This window comes from Malaclemys terrapin, chromosome 8 (assembly GCF_027887155.1).
Source record: "Malaclemys terrapin pileata isolate rMalTer1 chromosome 8, rMalTer1.hap1, whole genome shotgun sequence".
NCBI classification, from domain to species: domain Eukaryota; kingdom Metazoa; phylum Chordata; order Testudines; family Emydidae; genus Malaclemys; species Malaclemys terrapin.
Genome location: NC_071512.1, coordinates 49835364 through 49853944, shown reverse-complemented (window position 1 = coordinate 49853944; position 18581 = coordinate 49835364). Strand labels below are relative to the sequence as shown.

General features: G+C 47.1%; 1 protein-coding gene across 1 annotated transcript; it reads left to right on the top strand.

Moving 5' to 3' along the window:
• Positions 1-427: 427 nt before the first annotated feature.
• On the top strand, positions 428-16654 carry SERPINC1 (serpin family C member 1). Its single transcript, XM_054038630.1, has 7 exons — positions 428-607; positions 6041-6419; positions 9128-9343; positions 9707-9844; positions 10928-11321; positions 11878-11942; positions 16412-16654. The coding sequence occupies exons 2-7, from the start codon at positions 6045-6047 to the stop codon at positions 16583-16585; spliced, it is 1362 nt and encodes a 453-aa protein (XP_053894605.1). The 5' UTR covers positions 428-607; positions 6041-6044; the 3' UTR covers positions 16586-16654.
• Positions 16655-18581: the final 1927 nt, after the last annotated feature.

The window sequence follows — 18581 nt, the reverse complement described above, 5'->3', positions numbered from 1 at the left end:
TGCATCTGAGTTGTTGAATTAAATCAGCACCAAGCTCCCATCCGTGCCAGTTGTGAGATGGTGAAGGATCACGATCCCCAGTTTACCAATGGGGAAAACTAAAGAACAGAAGTGTGTGATTTAGCCCAAACTGCTGCAGAATGGAAACTACGCAAATCTTCTCCAACTTGTATTTGGTTGAGGAGGGGAGGGGGCGGAGAGGAATTGGCCCTGACCTAAGTTTCTAAATCTACAATCATTTTAATTCTGGAAAACTTCTGTGTGTTTTATCAGCCAGAATTGGGGAGCCCTGAAGTCTATGTGGAGAAGGTGACCAAACTTTCCCTCATCAAACTGAACTTTAAAACCTTTTTCAGATCAAACATTGCTTTGTTCAACTCTTTGCTTAACCTTCCACGGTTGGTCATCAACCTTTGACCTCAACATCCCACCTCTTCCCTCCCTTTCTCCCCTGACTTGACTGAGCTCTGGTGGAGTGCAGAAATTCAGTGCAGAAGCAACTATTGACTAGCTTTGTCTCTGATTTTTCCCTGCCCTAAAGCAAGCGTGCCTGTCACTGTACGTTGCAGCTCACGTCCTGTAGGCGAGGAATCTGAGACACCACAAGGTAAGAGGAATTGGTTCCACAGTCCTGCTAGCTTCCAATGAGATTTTCATGTTCATTAACATGGTTTCTCATGGACTCATCGTAGAAATCTACACATTCCAGCCACTGCTGGACTCCTTGTCTGTCAGGGATCCCTGACTGTAGTGCTGAGGGGTGGTATTTGTAGAGTTCTGTCTAGGTTTCCTAGAGATCCTGGTTACGCCACTTGCTGCTCACTAGAATGCCTGCAAACCCTTCACTTCTTAAACTGTAAAGTGGGGAGCAGTTGTTTCAAGGAGGCTTGGAAAGTCCTGGCTTGCTCTCACTTGTCTCTAAAATGCTATTTGCCTCAGGTTGGGGATCTTAGTGGGGCACCTACTTTTCCTGGGAATTTCTCGCACGCACGCAAGCTCTGGTGGGAGCAATTCCACAAAGGTTAAGCGCCTTAATATTTGTTAGGCTTTCAAGCACTCTGAGCAAATAATAGTGACTGATTTCTTAGCGCTACTTCTAGCGTAGTGTGGAGGGAGCACACCTCTGGCACTAGAGAATTATCCATAAGTTTGTAACACTAGTGAATGCTGCCCTTTGTCAGAAGACAACGTTGTTGAGCAAAGGTACTGGAATGGAAAATTACTGGGATCTGTGGACCCTGACTCTGGGGAGGGGAGGAGGAGTAGGATGTTTCTAAAGTGCGTTCTGGATGTTGACTCCTGAACTTCCCATGATCAATGCAAGAGACTGCTTGGAGCCTTGCAATTTTGAGCTGATTAAGCAATTCTCTACCTGACCCTGCCTCTCCAACATTAGGATAGAAGGGTGCGCAAAAAAAAAAAAAATCTTACCTAATGGGAGTTTTGCCATTGACTGCAGTCAGACTAGAATTCCACCATCTGTGTTTAAAACATGACCACTTTCAGTTCTTTCATGGAATAAGGCAGGACCAGCCAATCTTTTCTGCTCTATTTAGGTTTGCATCCAGGCCTTTTGCAGTGATATCTGAGCATCTTTCAGTAAGGTTTGTATTGCCAGGGGTGGCCCCACGTATGCGGAAGTCACTGGCCTTATGTTCTTATGATACTGGGTCAGACCACAGGTCCATCTAGCCCAGTATCCTGTCTTCCAACAACGGCCAATGCCAGGCGCCCCAGAGGGAATTAACAGAACAGGTAATCATCAAGTGATCCATTCCCAGCTTCTGGCAAACAGAGACTAGGGAGACCATCCCTTCCCTTCCTGGCTAATAGCTGTTGATGGACCGATCTTCCACGAACTTACCTAGTTCTTATTTGAACTGTTAAAGACTTGGCCTTCACACTATCCTCTGGCAAAGAGTTCCACAGGTTGACTGACTGTGCGTTGTGTGAAGAAATACTTCCTTTTGTTTGTTTTAAATCTCCTGCCTATTAATTTCATTTGGTGACCCCTAGTTCTTGTGTTATGAGAAGGAGTAAATAACACTTCCTTATTCACTTTTTCCACACCCGTCATGATTTTATAGACCTCTATCATATCCCTCCTTACTCTTCTCCTTTCCAAGCTGAAAAGTCCCAGTCTTATTAATCTCTCCTCACATGGAAGCCGTTCCATACCCCTAATCATTTTTGTTGCCCTTTTTTTCTGAACCTTTTCCAATTCCAATACATCCTTTTTTGAGATGGGCTGACCACATCTGTATGCAGTATTCAAGATGTGGGCGTACCATGGATTTATATAGAGGCAACATGATATTTTCTGTCTTATCTATCCCTTTCTTAATGAGTCACAACATTCTATTAGCTTTTTTGACTCCTGAAGAATGCATCTGAGTTTTAGCCTGGTTATGGAAAAAGCAATGCCTAGACACTATGATGATAGGCACTAAGGCACGTGACTTTATAAGGGCTTTTAGCTTTGACAACTCGGACATTAGGCTATCAGAGACCGCATGTCTGTGCCTGTAAATAACCCTGTCCTTGCAGTTGACTGAGAGCTGAGTTGAGGCCTGTAGCTTGCTGCTGCTCTTCCCAGTGTCCTGAAATGGGAGATATGATGCAAAATCAGTCACTTATAGACTATTGGTGGAGCAGTTATAATACTCAGAAAAACCTCCTCCAGCAAGAATGGTAGGCTAAAAGTGAGGAAAGCAATAGCAGCTCTGGCTGTCCACATACACAGCAGAGATCCTTGTGTGCAGATCTCAATCTTGCCTTGACCCCTTGCTCATTGCTCCCAATGGGAAGGAAATGTTCAGAAGCTAGTGCTGCGGGTAGCTTTCCTAGCTATTCGCCTGCAGCTCTTCATTCTGTTTCTAGGTATCTCTGTAGCACTTGTCACCACGGCATTGTTAATTATTATGTACATAATAAAAGTGGCTACCACCCTCAAGCAAGATCATTGTGCTAGCCATTGTGCAGACACCTAATAAGGCCGTTTCTGCCCTGGAGAGCTTGCAATCTAAAGAGAAAAGACCGCAAAAAATGAGAGGCATTATCTCCATTCTAGATGAGGAAGTGAGGTGCAGCTTAAGTGATTTTTGCACAAGGTCGCACACCGTGTGTTTGTGATAGAGCCAGGAATGGAACCCAGATCTTCTGTGTCATAGGTCACTGTGTTAACAACAAAGCCACCCTTCCTTCCCAATACCATTCTATCTAAATGCCTTTGAATCAAAATTGTACTGCCAGAGGCCACACTGGTAGTGGAACTGTACCTCTGGAATCACTCTAGATAAATGCACCTCCGCTTGCACCTAGCCATAAAGTATGCCATGCTGGGTTACTGTGGTGATGGGCACTGTGGGAAAACCTAAGATAGATCCATCTTTTTGCAAAGGCTCTCCATGGAGTACTGAGTCCTGGGCGAGTAGCCAAGTCTCCATTCCTTGTCTTTCAAGCTAGACAGAAGTGTGGTCTGTATGCTGCAGTGCATAGGATATCTGATCAGACCCAATGTTAAGCCACGTAAAAATGCATGTAGAAACCATAGTGATGGAAGCCTTACAAACAGGTGTACTAAACACTGCACATTCCACTGTGCCTACACTAGGCTGGGGTGCTATGCTACTGCTGATCACAGCAACATAAGAGGTGGTGGGATTTATAATTCCTGTGCAAGCAGAGGTGTGACCATCAGTCAGTGATAGTTATTTGGCTAACCTGTGCCCGATGGCCCCTTTTCTGCTTGGCCTGATTTCCCGATCAGTAATACTGACATAACTTGCAGGGGCCCAGTGACTGTTAATGAATATAAAGTGCATTGAGATCCTTGCACAGCAGTCGGCACTGGACGGGCACCTCCACTTAGCACCTTGTAGGACTGCCACTTTAAAAGACCATTTTACTGTCCCCTCACTCTTCCAACTTGGTATTTCCCATGTTAGTAACTTTCAATAACATAAAGTAGAGCTGGGACTGAGCATGGAGCTCATCTCCTGCTAATGACTAGGAAAATGTTTAGAACAGAGCGGTCAAGCAGTTAAAAAAATTAATCGTGATTAATTGCGCTGTTAATACACCTCTACCTCGATATAACACGACCCAATATAACATGAATTCGGATATAACGTGGTAAAGCAGTGATCCGGGGGGGGGGAGGGGCTGCGCACTAAGGTGGATCAAAGCAAGTTCAATATAACGCGGTTTCACCTATAACATGGTAAGATTTTTTTTTTTTTGGCTCCAGAGGACAGCGTTATATCGAGGTAGAGGTGTAATAGAATACCATTTATTTAAATATTTTTGGATATTTTCTACATTTTTCAAATATTTTTATTTCAATTACAACACGGAATACAAGTGTACAGTGCTCACTTTATATTTATTTTTAATGACCAATATTTGCATTGTAAAAAAAAAATAGTATTTTTCAATTCACCTAATACAAGTACCGTAGTGCAATCTCTTTATCATGAGTTGAACTTACGAATGTAGAATTCTGTACAAAAAATAACTTCATTCAAAAATAAAACGATGTAAAATTTTAGAGCCTAGAAAGTCCACTCAGTCCTACTTCTTGTACTGGCAATTGCTCAGACAAACCGCTTGTTTACATTTGCAGGAGATAATGCTGCCCACTTCTTGTTTACAATGTCATCTGAAAGTGAGAACAGGCATTTGTATGGCACTGTTGTAGCTGGTGTCGCAAGATATTTATGTGCCAAATACGCTAAAGATTCATATGTCCCTTCATGCTTCAACCACCTTTCCAGAGGACATGCATCCATACTGGTGACGGGTTCTGCTCGATAATGATCCAAAGCAGTGAGGACCGACGCATGTTCATTTACATCATTTGAGTTAGATGCCACCAGCAGAAGGTTGATTTTTTTTTTTTTTTTTTTTTTCCTTTTTGGTGGTTCGGGTTCTGTCGTTTCCACATCAGTGTGTTGCTCTTTTAAGACTTCTGAAAGCATGCTCCACACCTCGTCCCTCTCAGATTTTGGAAGGCACTTCAGATTCTTAAACCTTGGGTCGAATGCTGTAGCTATCTTTAAAAATTTCAGATTGGTACCTTCTTTGCATTTTTGTCAAATCTGCAGTGAAATTGTTCTTAAAATGAACATCATCTGCTGGGTCATCATCTGAGACTGCTAGAACATGAAATGTATTGCAGAATGTGTGTAAAACAGCAGGAAACATACAATTCTCCCCCAAGGAGTTAAATCATAAATTTAATAATGCATTATTTTTTTAACGAGAGTCGTCAGCGTAGAAGCATGTCCTCTAGAATGGTGGCCGAAGCATGAAGAGGCATATAAATGTTTAGCATATGTGGCATGTAAATACCTTGCAATGCCAGGTACAAAAGTGCCAGGCGAATGCCTATTCTCACTTTCAGGTGACATTGTAAATAAAAAGGGGACAGCAATTATCTCCCATAAATGTAAACAAACTTGTTTGTCTTAGCGATTGGCTGAACAAGAAGTAGAACTGAGTGGACTTGTAGGCTCTAGAGTTTTACATACTTTTGTTTTTGAATGCAGTTATGTAACAAAAAATCTACCTTTGTAAGTTGCACTTTCACGACAGAGATTGCACTACAGTATTTTAATGAGGTGAATTGAACAATACTGTTTTATCAGTTTTACAGTGCAAATATTTGTAATAAAAAATATAAAGTGAGCACTGTACACTTTAATTTCAATTACAACACAGAATACAATATATTTTAAAATGTAGCAAAACATCCAAAAATATTTAATACATTTCAATTGGTATTCTATTGTCTAACCATGCTATTAAAACACCAATTAATTTTTTAAATCATGATTAATTGTTTTGAGTTAATCGTGTTAATTAACTGTGATTAATCGACAGCCCTGAGGTATGGAACGATTTCCATATGAAGTTTACAATGGGACTAGTGAGTTTGGAGAGGAGATGAATACAGTGGCTGTTATGTCCATGAGTCCATTTGGAGGGATGGCTCATGCAAGGCTTGCAGCTGGATTGTAACTTCTCTTGCTGGTTTCAGGAAGATGCATCTATTCATGTGGTTGATCATCAGCCTCTGGGGTGCAGTAGCTCCTCAGTACCACCCTGTGGAAGATATCTGCACTGCAAAGCCAAGGGATATCCCAGTGAATCCCATGTGCATTTACCGTAACCCTGAGAAGAAGGAGAGTGAGGGGCTAGGGTTGGAGCAAGTGAAGGAGAAGATTCCAGAATCTACTAATCCCCGTGTCTGGGAGTTATCAAAGGCCAACACCCACTTCGCCACGGAATTCTACAAATACCTGGCAGATTCCAAGAATGACAATGAAAACATCTTCATGTCACCCCTCAGCATCTCCACGGCCTTTGCGATGACCAAACTCGGTGCTTGCGGTAACACCCTCCAGCAGCTCATGGAGGTGAGTGGCACCATCTCAGCCTCTTCAAGTTGCTATCCTAACAACTGAGGTTAGAGCAAGGTTACTAAAGGCTGGCTGCCAGCTGTTTGTCGGTGATAAAGCTCTCTCAGGCTCCTCCACTCAGGACATTTCCCTGCTTAGAGAGAGAGAGAGACCTTTTGGCTAAACAAGCCCCTTGTCAGGACACCTGTCCTTGTGGAGAGCACTGCAGGAAGCTCCAGGCTGGCTTTCCCCTGGTCTGTTGGGAATCCCAACTCCTCTAGCTCCAGTGGTTGGAGTAAATTCTTCTGATGCACGCTGGGTTTGGGCCTATTGACTCCATATGGAGGAGTGGGAAACTCTTCAAGGGGCACGGAGGAGAAGGCAAATGCTTGGCTCCTAGTGGACCTGACAATGTGTAGCTAGGCTATGTTAGACATGCAGGGATAGATCATTCTTGTGCTGAAAACTGAGGGAAACCTAATGAGACCTGGGCATGGGGTTAGTGTTACAGCTTCTCCCTCTTCCTCCAGCAGCCCAAACTCTGGATGCCCCTATCCAGATAAGGGAAAATAACTCTATCGCTCCATGGAAATGCTGCCAGACAAAGGCTATCTCCTGGAATGAATAAGGGATGGGGTGGAGACCACAGACTGACTTCTGTGTTGAAACAAAATAAATTCACAGCATCACCCAATATCCAGGAAGCTGAGTCCCTTACTGATCTCAAGGCACTTAGGAGACCCTCAGTGCAGTTATCAGCCTGTGCCTGCCCTAGGGAAATCTATGGTGCTAACCACTGAGTGGTCCCACCAGTGTGCTTCTAATGAACCTCAGGCTGATCCAACTCCCATTGAAGTCAATGGCATAAGTCCCATTGATGCTAATGTGGCTGGATGTAGCCCCTTGTGAGATCACATGCGCAACTGCTTCCAACGGTGCACGGCTAAGATAGCACCATTCACAATAGACTTGGAAGACAGGCTCAGTATCTTCACTTTGCTAGAGATCCCACTAGCAAAAATATGAATCAATGAAAAGGTGCCTGAGGCATCTCCCTGGAGCCAGCTCAAGGGCATTCTCCGGATCCACACCCAGTTGTTGCCGGGTGGTGACTCTTGGGTGGCCTGAGTGAAACGAGTTTCCACTCGCATGAGCGTCTCTTTGGAAAGACTGAAAATAAAGCTGACACAGAGAGAAGTCGAAGTGAGGAGCAGGGTTTTCTGGTTCTCTCACTAGCCAGCAAAGGGCACTTTAGGCATGTGTCACTAGGCTGTAACTTGTGATTTTCAGGGTCTCCAGTTTCCTACTGAGACCATGGCAGTGTTAGTTTTCAGAGGGCTCCTCCATAGTGTGTGTGAAAACTCCATGGGATAGAAGCCAAGAGAGGGGAGTGCAGCTGAGACTATAAATGGCTTGTGCCCATTTGTATTTGGCATTAGATCTCTAAGCAGAAGTTACTGCAGCAAGGTAAGTGCTCCTGCCTCATGAGTAAATGATTGCATGGGCTGTAGTAAAGCGGCAGTTGCAGAAACAAGATCCACCCATTACCTGAATGGCAGATTGTTAAAGCCCTTAATTATAATTGGGATTCTAGCTCTGTTCATTTTGCTTGTACTGCTCTGCTTTGACTAACCAAGTGAGAGGTGTGCTCTAGGCACAGGACTGTGAGCCAGATGTGCTGGTTCTTCGGCTGACATCGGTTTCCTCTGTAGTGGAGTCATTTGTCTAAGGTACCTAGATGCACCCCCATTATTGTCCTATCCAAGCACCTCCCAATCTTTAATGTATTTATCCTCCCAACACCCCTGTGAGGTAGGGAAGTTTCAGAAGGGGCACTGAGGCCCAGGGAGGCTAGGACTTTGTCTGCCTGGGAAAGTTATGCTATTGTAAATAGGAATTTAAACCACTATCATTACACTGGTGTAACACTCAGGTGGACTCTTATTCCTGAATAAGCAAGTCCACATGGATAGTTGCAGTGGTGTGACTGTACTGGTGGTATAACTAGGAACATTTCCTGGGTAGACAAACCCTTAGTGACTTGCCCCAAGTCGCGCAGAAATCCTCCAGCAGAGCTGGGAACTGAAACTGGGTCTCCCAGTTTCCCAGGCTAGTGCCCAGGATTTAAAAGAATCCAGGCCCCCTGATTCCACGTGTAGCACTCATAAGGGCTCCATTTGCTCCCTGAAAGGAAAGAGGGAGGACGGTTGGTGAATGAGAATTGTGAAGCCATTCTTGGTGTAAGGTAGAGGCTTAAAAGAAGGGATCAGGCAAAAGGGGCAATTGGGGAGGGGGATGGGCAGGGTATAGTCTGAGTGTGGGAGAGGAGACATCTGTGCTTTGAAGGGGAGGAGAGAAAGGAGCAGCCGTATGATTTTCTTTGTTAAACGGTGTTTGTATTCTGGACAGTTCAAAGCCTTGTTTCTGCATAGCTGCACCCAGCTTTCTTGCAGAGAGAGAGACGGGGGCTCAGCTGAAAAGTTTGTGGATGTGTCTAAACTCCACAAATCTCCAGACCCTATCCAGGGGGTTGGATCAGGCCTATCTCTGTTTCCATGTGACTAAACCCAAACAAACCAAGAGCTCTCACCAAGTCCAGAGTGAGTGGTCCAGTGTCCCTGTGTCTGTGGAGTTGTTGAACAGTTATCAGCCTGTCCCCTCTGCCTGTGGCTACAGGAAATGGGGAGCCATGTCTGTGATTCCTTCTCTCTCCTTTGGTTACCTAGGTTTTCCGGTTTGACACCATTTCAGAGAAGACATCTGATCAGATCCACTTCTTCTTCGCCAAGCTGAATTGCCGGCTTTATAAGAAGGCCAACAAATCCTCAGAGCTGGTGTCGGCCAATCGTCTCTTTGGGGAGAAATCTCTGACCTTCAACGAGACCTACCAGAACATCAGTGAGGTGGTTTATGGAGCCAAACTCTGGCCCTTGAACTTCAAAGTGAGTCCGAAGGACTTTGGTTTCTATCCCTTTCCAAATCCTTGTGCTGTTGATAAATTCTCTCCCTTACCTCGCTTGAGTCGCCTAGTGGGTGCTGTGACCCAGGGGCAAGGGGCTGTGTATGACTTATGTGCTTGAATGCAGCACAGTTTTGCTACTGACCGAACCTGCTTTAAGCTCAGATTCGGGTTCATCCATTTACAAGGTTCTCACTTCTGAGTACTGAAGCATGGTGCTCAGAACACACGGTCTGTACTGGGAACATGCCCCCCCACACACACTTGTTGATGGCTGCCTCCTGCAGAGAGACAATGGGGTATTAAAATCCCCATGTAACTTATTGTTTTGGGTCTATTCCTCCAGGAAAAGCCGGAGCAGTCCAGGACTCTAATTAATGAGTGGATCGCTAATAAAACTGAGAACCGCATTACTGACGTGATCCCTGAGGGAGGCATTGATGACCTCACTGTGCTGGTGCTGGTCAACACCATTTACTTTAAGGTACAGGAAACAACCCTTGGGAAATTTGCTTCCCTGGGGAGAGGGGAGGTCTATAGCCAGGCTTCGGGTGGGGTGATGAGAAGTCAGTAGATCATTCTCCTAGCCCAGACACACTGAAGCTTTAAGAAACAGAGATGCTGGCTCAGGCCTGTCAGCTATGATGACTCAGTGAAAACCCAAACATACCAACATTGGGACAGAGAACTGAAAAGTGAAGCTCACTATAAGGTAGAGAGGGGTGCAAACCAAACCAAAAACCTGAATCTTCCCATCCCTGATCTTTGTGTTGCGGGGAGAGGTCTGGAATCCAGATCAGAATTCCGTGCCGGGGCCCTATTTGGGTTGTGCCAAAATCCCAGATCCAAACACCCCTAAGATATGGCAAGGGTCTGAAATTTGAATCTAGCTCCAAATTCTACAGCCCAGAAAGTACATCTGACTGCTCTGATTTCATTGCCCAAGCTGTGGTGAGATGGACAGTCCCCAATCAGCACAACTGGGGACAAGCCAGTGAGTTCTGTACATCAATTCCGTTTCAGGGAGATAGTGGGGGGGCCGAAGAGCATCCTTCCAGGATAGGGGAGTTGTCCGTTTCCTAACCAGCTCTGCCACTGAGCTGCTATGTGGTATCAGCTAAGTCACTTAGCCTCTCCGTGTCTGTTTCCCTATCCGTAGCCGCCTCCTCCCCACTGTGGCTGGGGGGGAGGTTGTGAGGCTAACCTCATTGTTAACTACAGAAATGCAAAGCACTATTCACCACAACAGTGGTGAGCCAGCTCCTTCTCTCTCAAAACTTTGGGGGATTCAGGTTCAATGTTACCTTGATCTCAGTTTGCTCCTGAAAAATGGAATCCTTGTTGAAGTTTTGTAACAGGCAAAACCCCCCTAGTCCTTCCCATCACTAGCATGGACAATGGGAGGTGCTGCTAGTAACAAATGGGAAGCCAAGCATGGTCCGGAGAGCCTCCCTTTTTAAAGAAGGGAGAGCAATGCACTGATCCCCCGTGGCTCAGCGTGTGCTGGGCGTGGGGCTGGGATTCTCTGATCTGTGACTGATTACTGTTTGTCTTTATGGTCCCCCAGGGGCACTGGAAATCAGAGTTCTCTGCTCAGAACACAAAAAGGGATAAGTTCTATAGAAGCAACGGCCAAATCTGTGCCACCCCCATGATGTACCAGGAGAACAAGTTCCGTCACGTCTCCGTCCCCAGCGACCATGTGCAGGTGGTGGAGCTACCGTACAAAGGGGATGACATCACCATGGTTCTCATCCTGCCCACCATGGGCACATCTCTTGGAGAAGTAGAGCGGGACCTGACCCCAGAGCGGCTGCAGAGCTGGCTGGGCTCTATGAAGGAGATCTTGCTCTCTGTCTACCTGCCCCGCTTCCGCATCGAAGACAACTTCAGTCTGAAGGAGAAGCTGCAGCACATGGGGCTGGTGGATCTCTTCAGCCCTGAACATGCCAAGCTGCCAGGTCAGTCCTGGCAGGTTCCCACTGTGAGAGTGGGGGGAGGGAAATGAAATGAAGCAGCACTGTGTGGAGGGGCGCCAAGTATTTGAAAGCAGTGCTAGAATTGTAGTGGCTTCTCCACTGAGCAGTGCACAAGTGTCCTAATCACAAAATCCACTGTCACCACTGGGGAAAAGTCCCCTCTGATCCTAGGGGTGGCCTGTGTGGGTCAGGGTTGAATCTACAGAGAAAGGGTTGTCAGACTGGCATCTTCCACCAGTACTAAACTTGCCTGCAAATTGTTCAGTGCTAAGGGCCCAAATCTGCCCTTAGATACAAACACTTAGGATTTCCCCTGATGTCACTGTGGGCCCAATACAACGGCAGCAGGGCAGAATTTGGATCGTTAGCTTGACCCTTGTCCTCATTTAATTTGTCCTTTCCCCATCAATGTTGATTGTCTGCCTCAAACTTCCTCTGGTGTGAGATCAAAATGCTTTGGTGCTCAGAGTGTTGGCTTCTCAAAAATCTGTTCTTGAATTTCCCTGTCTGTTTATGGCTTGTTGGTTTTTTTTTTAAGGTATAGTTGCAGAGGGCCGTACAGACCTGTATGTGTCTGATGCTTTCCACAAAGCCTTCCTTGAGGTAAGCCTTGCTTTCCGGTGCTCTCCTGTAGTTTTTCTTTTAATGTAACTTTTTATTTAGTCTTTTTAACAGCAAAAACCTTTCCCTTCCCTCCTCTCCCCTCCGATAAACTTAAAATTGTGCCACTCATCTCTGATCTAAGCCTGTGACTCTCTTCTGGGTTCCAGTCTGTGGCAGGAGAAGATAGGGCACCAAAACCACCAACAATTGAATTCCAAAGCCCAACAGCACAAAGTAGAACATGTGGTTCAGAGTCTGTAAAGAACCTAAGGCCTGAGCCAAAGCTTGTTGAAGTCAAGTCTTCCCATTGACTTCAGAGGGCTTTGGATCAGACCCCTACAGCATTGTTGGGCCTATGCAAGAAATACCCTGTAAGGCTTGCTGCCAAAGAATGGGGGTGCGGGTGGGGGGAATCCAGGGTTTTGGCAGGGCAACAAATTCAATGTCATTATTTTAGACGGTTCTGATCTGCTGCTTTAATATTAAAGTTGTTTGTCCTGGGAAGTTGAGACAACAAATATCCTTTTACTTAACCATAAAACTTGCTTTAAAACATTTCAATAGCCAGTGATCGTGATCATAGAATATCATGGGTTGGAAGGGACCTCAGGAGGTCATCTAGTCCAATCTCCTGCTCAAAGCAGGACCAATCCCCAACTAAATCATCTCAGCCAGGGCTTCGTCAAGCCTGACCTTAAAAACCTCTAAGGAAGGAGATTCCACCATCTCCCTAGGTAACCCATTCCAGTGCTTCACCACCCTCCCAGTGAAAAAGTTTTTTCCTAATATCCAACCTAAACCTCCCCCACTGCAACTTGAGACCATTACTCCTTGTTCTGTCATCTGGTACCACTGAGAACAGTCTAGATCCATCCTCTTTGGAACCCCCTTTCGGGTAGTTGAAAGCAGCTATCAAATCCCCCCTCATTCTTCTCTTCTGCAGACTAAACAATCCCAGTTCCCTCAGCCTCTCCTCGTAAGTCATGTGCTCCAGCCCCCTAATCATTTTTGTTGCCCTCCGCTGGACTCTTTCCAATTTTTCCACATCCTTCTTGTAGTGTGGGGCCCAAAACTGGATACAGTACTCCAGATGAGGCCTCACCAAAGCCGAATAGAGGGGAATATGATCACATCCCTCAATCTGCTGGCAATGCCCCTATTTATACAGCCCAAAATGCCGTTTGCCTTCTTGGCAACACTGTTGACTCATATCCAGCTTCTCGTCCACTGTAACCCCTAGGTCCTTTTCTGCAGAACTGCTGCCTAGCCACTCAGTCCTTAGTCTGTAGCAGTGCATGGGATTCTTCCGTCCTAAGTGCAGGACTCTGCACTTGTCCTTGTTGAACCTCATCAGATTTCTTTTGTCCCAATCCTGTAATTTATCTAAGTTCCTCTGTATCCTGTCCCTACCCTCCAGCGTATCTACCAATCCTCCCAGTTTAGTGTCATCTGCAAACTTGCAGAGGGTGCAGTGCTTGCCATCCTCCAGATCATTAATGAAGATATTGAACAAAAACGGCCCCAGGACCGACCCTTGGGGCACTCGGCTTGATACCGGCTGCCAACTAGACATGGAGCCATTGATCACTACCCGTTGAGCCCGATGATCTAGCCAATTTTCTATCCATCTTATAGTCCATTCATCTAGCTCATACTTCTTTAACTTGCTGGCAAGAATACTGAGGGAGGCCGTATCAAAAGCTTTGCTAAAGTCAAGGAATAACACGTCCACTGCTTTCCCCTCATCCACAGAGCCAGTTATCTCATCATAGAAGGCAGTTAGGTTAGTCAGACATAGGGTGACCAGACGTCCCGATTTTATCGGGACTGTCCCGATATTTCCTTGTTTGTCCCGCGTCCCGACCGACGTGCGGTCGGGACACTGGACAAACAAGGAAATGCTCCAGAGCCTGGAGCCCGGAAGTGCTCGCGCCTCCCCCCCCCGCCCCGCCCCCCGCCCCCGCCCCCTCCTCCCCCGAATGGCTCCCTCCCTGAATCCCCGCCTCTTCCCCGGGCTCACCATTCCTCCCCCCTCCACAAGCGCTGGAGGGAGGCCCGGGAGACTCAGGGGAAGCGCGGGGCCGGGGTGAGTAAGAGTCCGGCCTGGTCCCCAGCAGGCAGGACTCAGTCGGGCGGTAGGGAGCGGAGGGGGGCAGCCCGCGGCTGTTCTCCCCCCCCGGGCAGCAGGACTCGGGAGCCGGGGGAGGAAGCGGCCATGGCGCGCTGCGGCTGTGGCGTCCCCGAACCCCCCGGGCCTGCTGCAGGGACCCAGCAGCGCGTACGTTGCGCCCAGCCCCTGGCCAGCGTCTGGGCTGCTGCCCAGCTGGTGCTATCGCGCGGCGGCCCCGGGGCGGGGGCATCGGCAGCCCAGCCCGTTCGTTCCCCTGCGGGACGGGGGGGCTGGGGCCTGCTGCCCCCACTCCGGGGCCGCCGCGCGATAGCACCAGCTGGACAGCAGCCCAGATGCGACTGGCCAGGGGCTGGGCTGGGCGCAGCGTACGCGCTGCTGGGTCCCCGCAGCAGGCCCCGGCTCGGGGGGTTCGGGGGCGCCAGAGCCGCAGCCGCCAAGCACCATGGCCGCTTCCTCCCCCCGCGGCAGTGGGAGCTGCAGCAGCGGCTGCTCCCGAGTCCCACTGCCTGGGGGTGAGAACAGCCCCACCGCCTGGCCCCGCGGGCCGCCCCCCTCCTCTCCCTACCACCCAACTGAGTCCTGCCTGCTCTGGACCAGGCCAGACTCTTACTCACCCCGGCCCCGCGCTTCCCCTGAGTCTCCCGGCCTCCCTCCAGCACTTGCGGAGGAAGGTGTGTTTTTTTTTTTTTTTTTGGCCACGCCCCCCGCCACGCGTCCCGATATTTGACTTGGGTGATCTGGTCACCCTAGTCAGACATGACTTGCCCTTGGTGAATCCATGCTGACTGTTCCTGATCACTTTCCTCTCCTCTAAGTGCTTGAGGACCTGCTCCATGAGTTTTCCAGGGACTGAGGTGAGGCCAACTGGCCTGTAGTTCCCTGGATCCTCCTCCTTCTCTTTTTTAAAGATGGGCACTACATTAGCCTTTTTCTAGTCATCCGGGACCTCCCCCGATCGCCATGAGTTTTCAAAGATAATGGACAATCGCTCTGTAATCACATCCGCCAACTCCTTTAGCACCCTTGGATGCAGTGCATCTGGCCCCGTGGACTTGTGCTCGTCCAGCTTTTCTAAATAGTCTTTAACCACTTCTTTTTCCACAGAGGGCTGGTCACCTCCTCCCCATGTCGTGCTGCCCAGTGCAGTAGTCTGGGAGCTGACCTTGTTTGTGAAGACAGAGGCAAAAAAAGCATTGAGTACATTAGCTTTTTCCACATCCCGTCACTAGGTTGTCTCCCTCATTCAGTAAGGGGCCCACACTTTCCTTGACTTTCTTCTTGTTGCTAACATACCTGAAGAAACACTTCTTTTGTTACTCTTAACATCTCTTGCTAGCTGCAACTGCAAGTGTGATTTGGCCTTCCTGATTTCACTCCTGCATGCCTGAGCAATATTTTTATACTTCTCCCTGGTCATTTGTCCAATCTTCTACTTCTTGTTAGCTTCTTTTTCGTGTTTAAGATCAGCAAGGATTTCACTGTTAAGCCAAGCTGGTTGCCTGCCATATTTACTATTCTTTCTACACATCAGGACAGTTTGTTCCTGCAACCTCAATAAGGATTCTTTAAAATTATGCTGGTCTTGCTTCTGCAGCTAATGTTGCAGATTTAGAACTTAGATTCATCTTTCTCCATCTCTAGATTCTCCTAAATCAGCTAGGCCCAGGTCCTCAAAAGTATATAGGCACTGAACTCCCACTGAAACCAGTAGGAGTTGGGCACCCAAGAACCTTTGAGAGTCTGGGCATTAGTCCTTCTTCCCCCTGTTGATTCAGGATTGTCAGTGTATTGATCAGAATAGCACAGGTGGCTTGTGGGCCTGTTTTTCAGGCATGCATAGGCCCCTCCGATTTGCACAGGAACATACTTACACATGTGCCGGAAATCATGGGGTTACACGTCCACATCAGAGTTTGGAAGTGGATGAGTTTGAAAATCTGGCCTCTTAGGTCCAGATGCATCGAGTGTTAACCAGATGTAAAGGACTGTCTCATGACTTTATCACATAAGATGATGTTTGTGTATTCTTCTGTGTGCTTCAGATCCATAAAACAATGGGGGAGAACCTTTTAAAACCACTCCTTGAAAATCCTCAGTTAGCTGTAGCAGAGGGGGTGGGTGCTCTGTGGTAGCATGTGGAGAAGCCTGGTGTACCACCTGCAGCCGGCAGGACCTGGGAGCTCTGCACAGAGGGAGTGAGCATTTCACAGCCGTGTGCCTGTGACTTTACTCTCATGCACTCCCAGCCAACTTGGAAGTAAGGGGGGGCTGCAGCATGCACATCTGCCCTATGCACATGAGGACTGTATGTTAATCCCATCTTCCGTCTGATTGGCAGGTGAATGAGGAAGGCAGTGAGGCAGCAGCTTCTACCGTAGTTATGATCTCGGGGCGTTCGTTTCCCATGAACAAAATGATCTTCAATGCTAACAGGCCCTTCCTGCTGCTCATCCGGGAAGTTGCCATCAACACCATCATCTTCATGGGCCGAATATCCAATCCCTGCCCTTAAGGAGCCGTGGCCAGGTCCCAGCCTCTCCGTCCACATGGGTATCCAGTCAATAAAATATCATTTTCCCCATGTCTGTCTCCAATGCAGCGTTTTCTGCAGTATTGCTGGTCAGCAGTTTTGAGGGCCTCCTGGGAAGGCCCAGCTTTCTCTCAGGGCAGCTGTCCTTACTTACTTAGGGACTGTAACCTATTAAGCTGTTTACCCCCTTGCTGTCACTGTCAGGCGAGAGAGGGTGATGTGCTCTCATCACCAGAAGAAGTCCCATCCTGCATTCTCTCTATTAAAAGGAGGCTGGATTCTCCTGGTATTTTGCACCAAGATTTGTTGTGTATCGTCGTCCTCATTCGGGCCTCAACTGTAACTCTGATCACATCTTCCATTTAAAAAAAAAAAAAAAAAAAAAAATCCAGCAAGCTAAAATATGAATGGCCAGTTTTTTCCTTGTTATAAATCTTTCAGTACATGAGAGAGGAGCAGGCTGGTCCCGTAGAGCCCTCAATCTTTAATAAATGGGTGTTTCTCCCCAGCCCACTCTTATCCTAGTGGATGGGCACATCAAACTTCCTGCTGGGGTGTGGCGAATCTTCCCACTCACTCATAGTCAGAATGCCACTTCTTGAAATTTGGCCTGCCTTGCCCCTCTGTTACGATAGGGGAGGCTGGGCCATATTTGAGTGAGTGGTGTTAAAATGCCCACTAACACACTGAGGCTCAAATTGAGAAATACTGCCCTGAAAGCTTTGGATATTAAGGTATGTGCTTTTAAAAGGTTTCCTAGGCTATGCAAAATTAGACAGCAGGCTCAAAAGACTGATTTACTTAAAGTAGAATGTGTTTATTGGAATCAATGTATTGATGGTCCCAGTTCCATCTAGATAACATTGGACAGTCCCATTTTGTAAGGGGGAGGGCTCGAAAATAAATAAATAAATTTTGCATTAGAACAATGCTAAATTAAAGCCTAACCCTGCTCCATGGAAGTCAATGGCAAAACTGTCAGGGTATGTCTACACTGCAATGTAAATCCAGGATTCAAACTCTGGCTCAAGCCTAACCCCCCTTTTATCTACATACACATCATGCTAACCCAAGGCTCTGAGTGAGGATCCTAGGACCCCACAAGGGTGGAGGGTTCAAACCGGGACTCGAATTCTACTAACCCTGGGCTTACAAAGCAGTGTAGCTGTACCGTCAGAGAGCAGTTGCCCATTACATCCCTCTGTTGGCCTTCAGGAACTTCTAGTCTCTAGGCAGGACCCTAATACACATGAATGAATTGCAGTAATTGCTACTGGGAAATTTTGGCCCAGTAGCTGTGGCAGAAACACCTCTGGGCAGTGTACATGAAGCACCTGACAGCCAAAAGAGTTGCATGACCCCACTATACTGCTTTGAAATGGTATCGACTTGACAGACATGCCTGACTGAAATCTGTTTATTCACCAGTAAAAGGACCTGCCAGTCAAAGTTGTAAATATCTGTCAGTTATTGAAAGGGTTTTCCCCATAAGCAAATGGGTTTTTTCATCAGCTCTGCAAATGAGTCCTGAAAGTTCCATGTTCATTAAACTTCCATTCAGAATTACAGAAATCCACAATTAAGGTCATGGCAACAGCCATTACTCTGCCTCTAGCTCCTGCTAATCAGCCACCCATATTAAGGGCTTAAAGAATTCCTTTATCTACTTCATTTGCACAGTTAGTTTGTGGAGTTGAGAAACTATAGCTTGTGTGGCTTTGGTTTTGTGTATCTGTCTCCTATACAAGTGTGGTCTCCGATCCTTAACTTTTGCTCCACCAGTGAATAGATTTGTAGCTATACGTCTGTGCTATACTTCAGTGCTCTTATCCTGTCAGTTTCTGAATCGTGAATAGTTGTCTTGAATGTGGTCCCCTGTTGAAGAAGAGCTATAAAAGCCTGTCTCTTATCCGTGACAAGGCATGGCCTTGAGGCAGGGAGGTACATTTCAGTCTAAATCAGGGGTCTCAAACACACG

Bases quoted from the DNA above. Each gene is read 5' to 3' on its own strand.
- SERPINC1 (XM_054038630.1), top strand. From the start codon at position 6,045: ATGCATCTATTCATGTGGTTGATCATCAGCCTCTGGGGTGCAGTAGCT. The intron at 6,420-9,127 runs GTGAGTGGCACC...TTGGTTACCTAG, and splicing joins CCCTCCAGCAGCTCATGGAG to GTTTTCCGGTTTGACACCAT. The intron at 11,943-16,411 runs GTAAGCCTTGCT...TCTGATTGGCAG, and splicing joins TCCACAAAGCCTTCCTTGAG to GTGAATGAGGAAGGCAGTGA.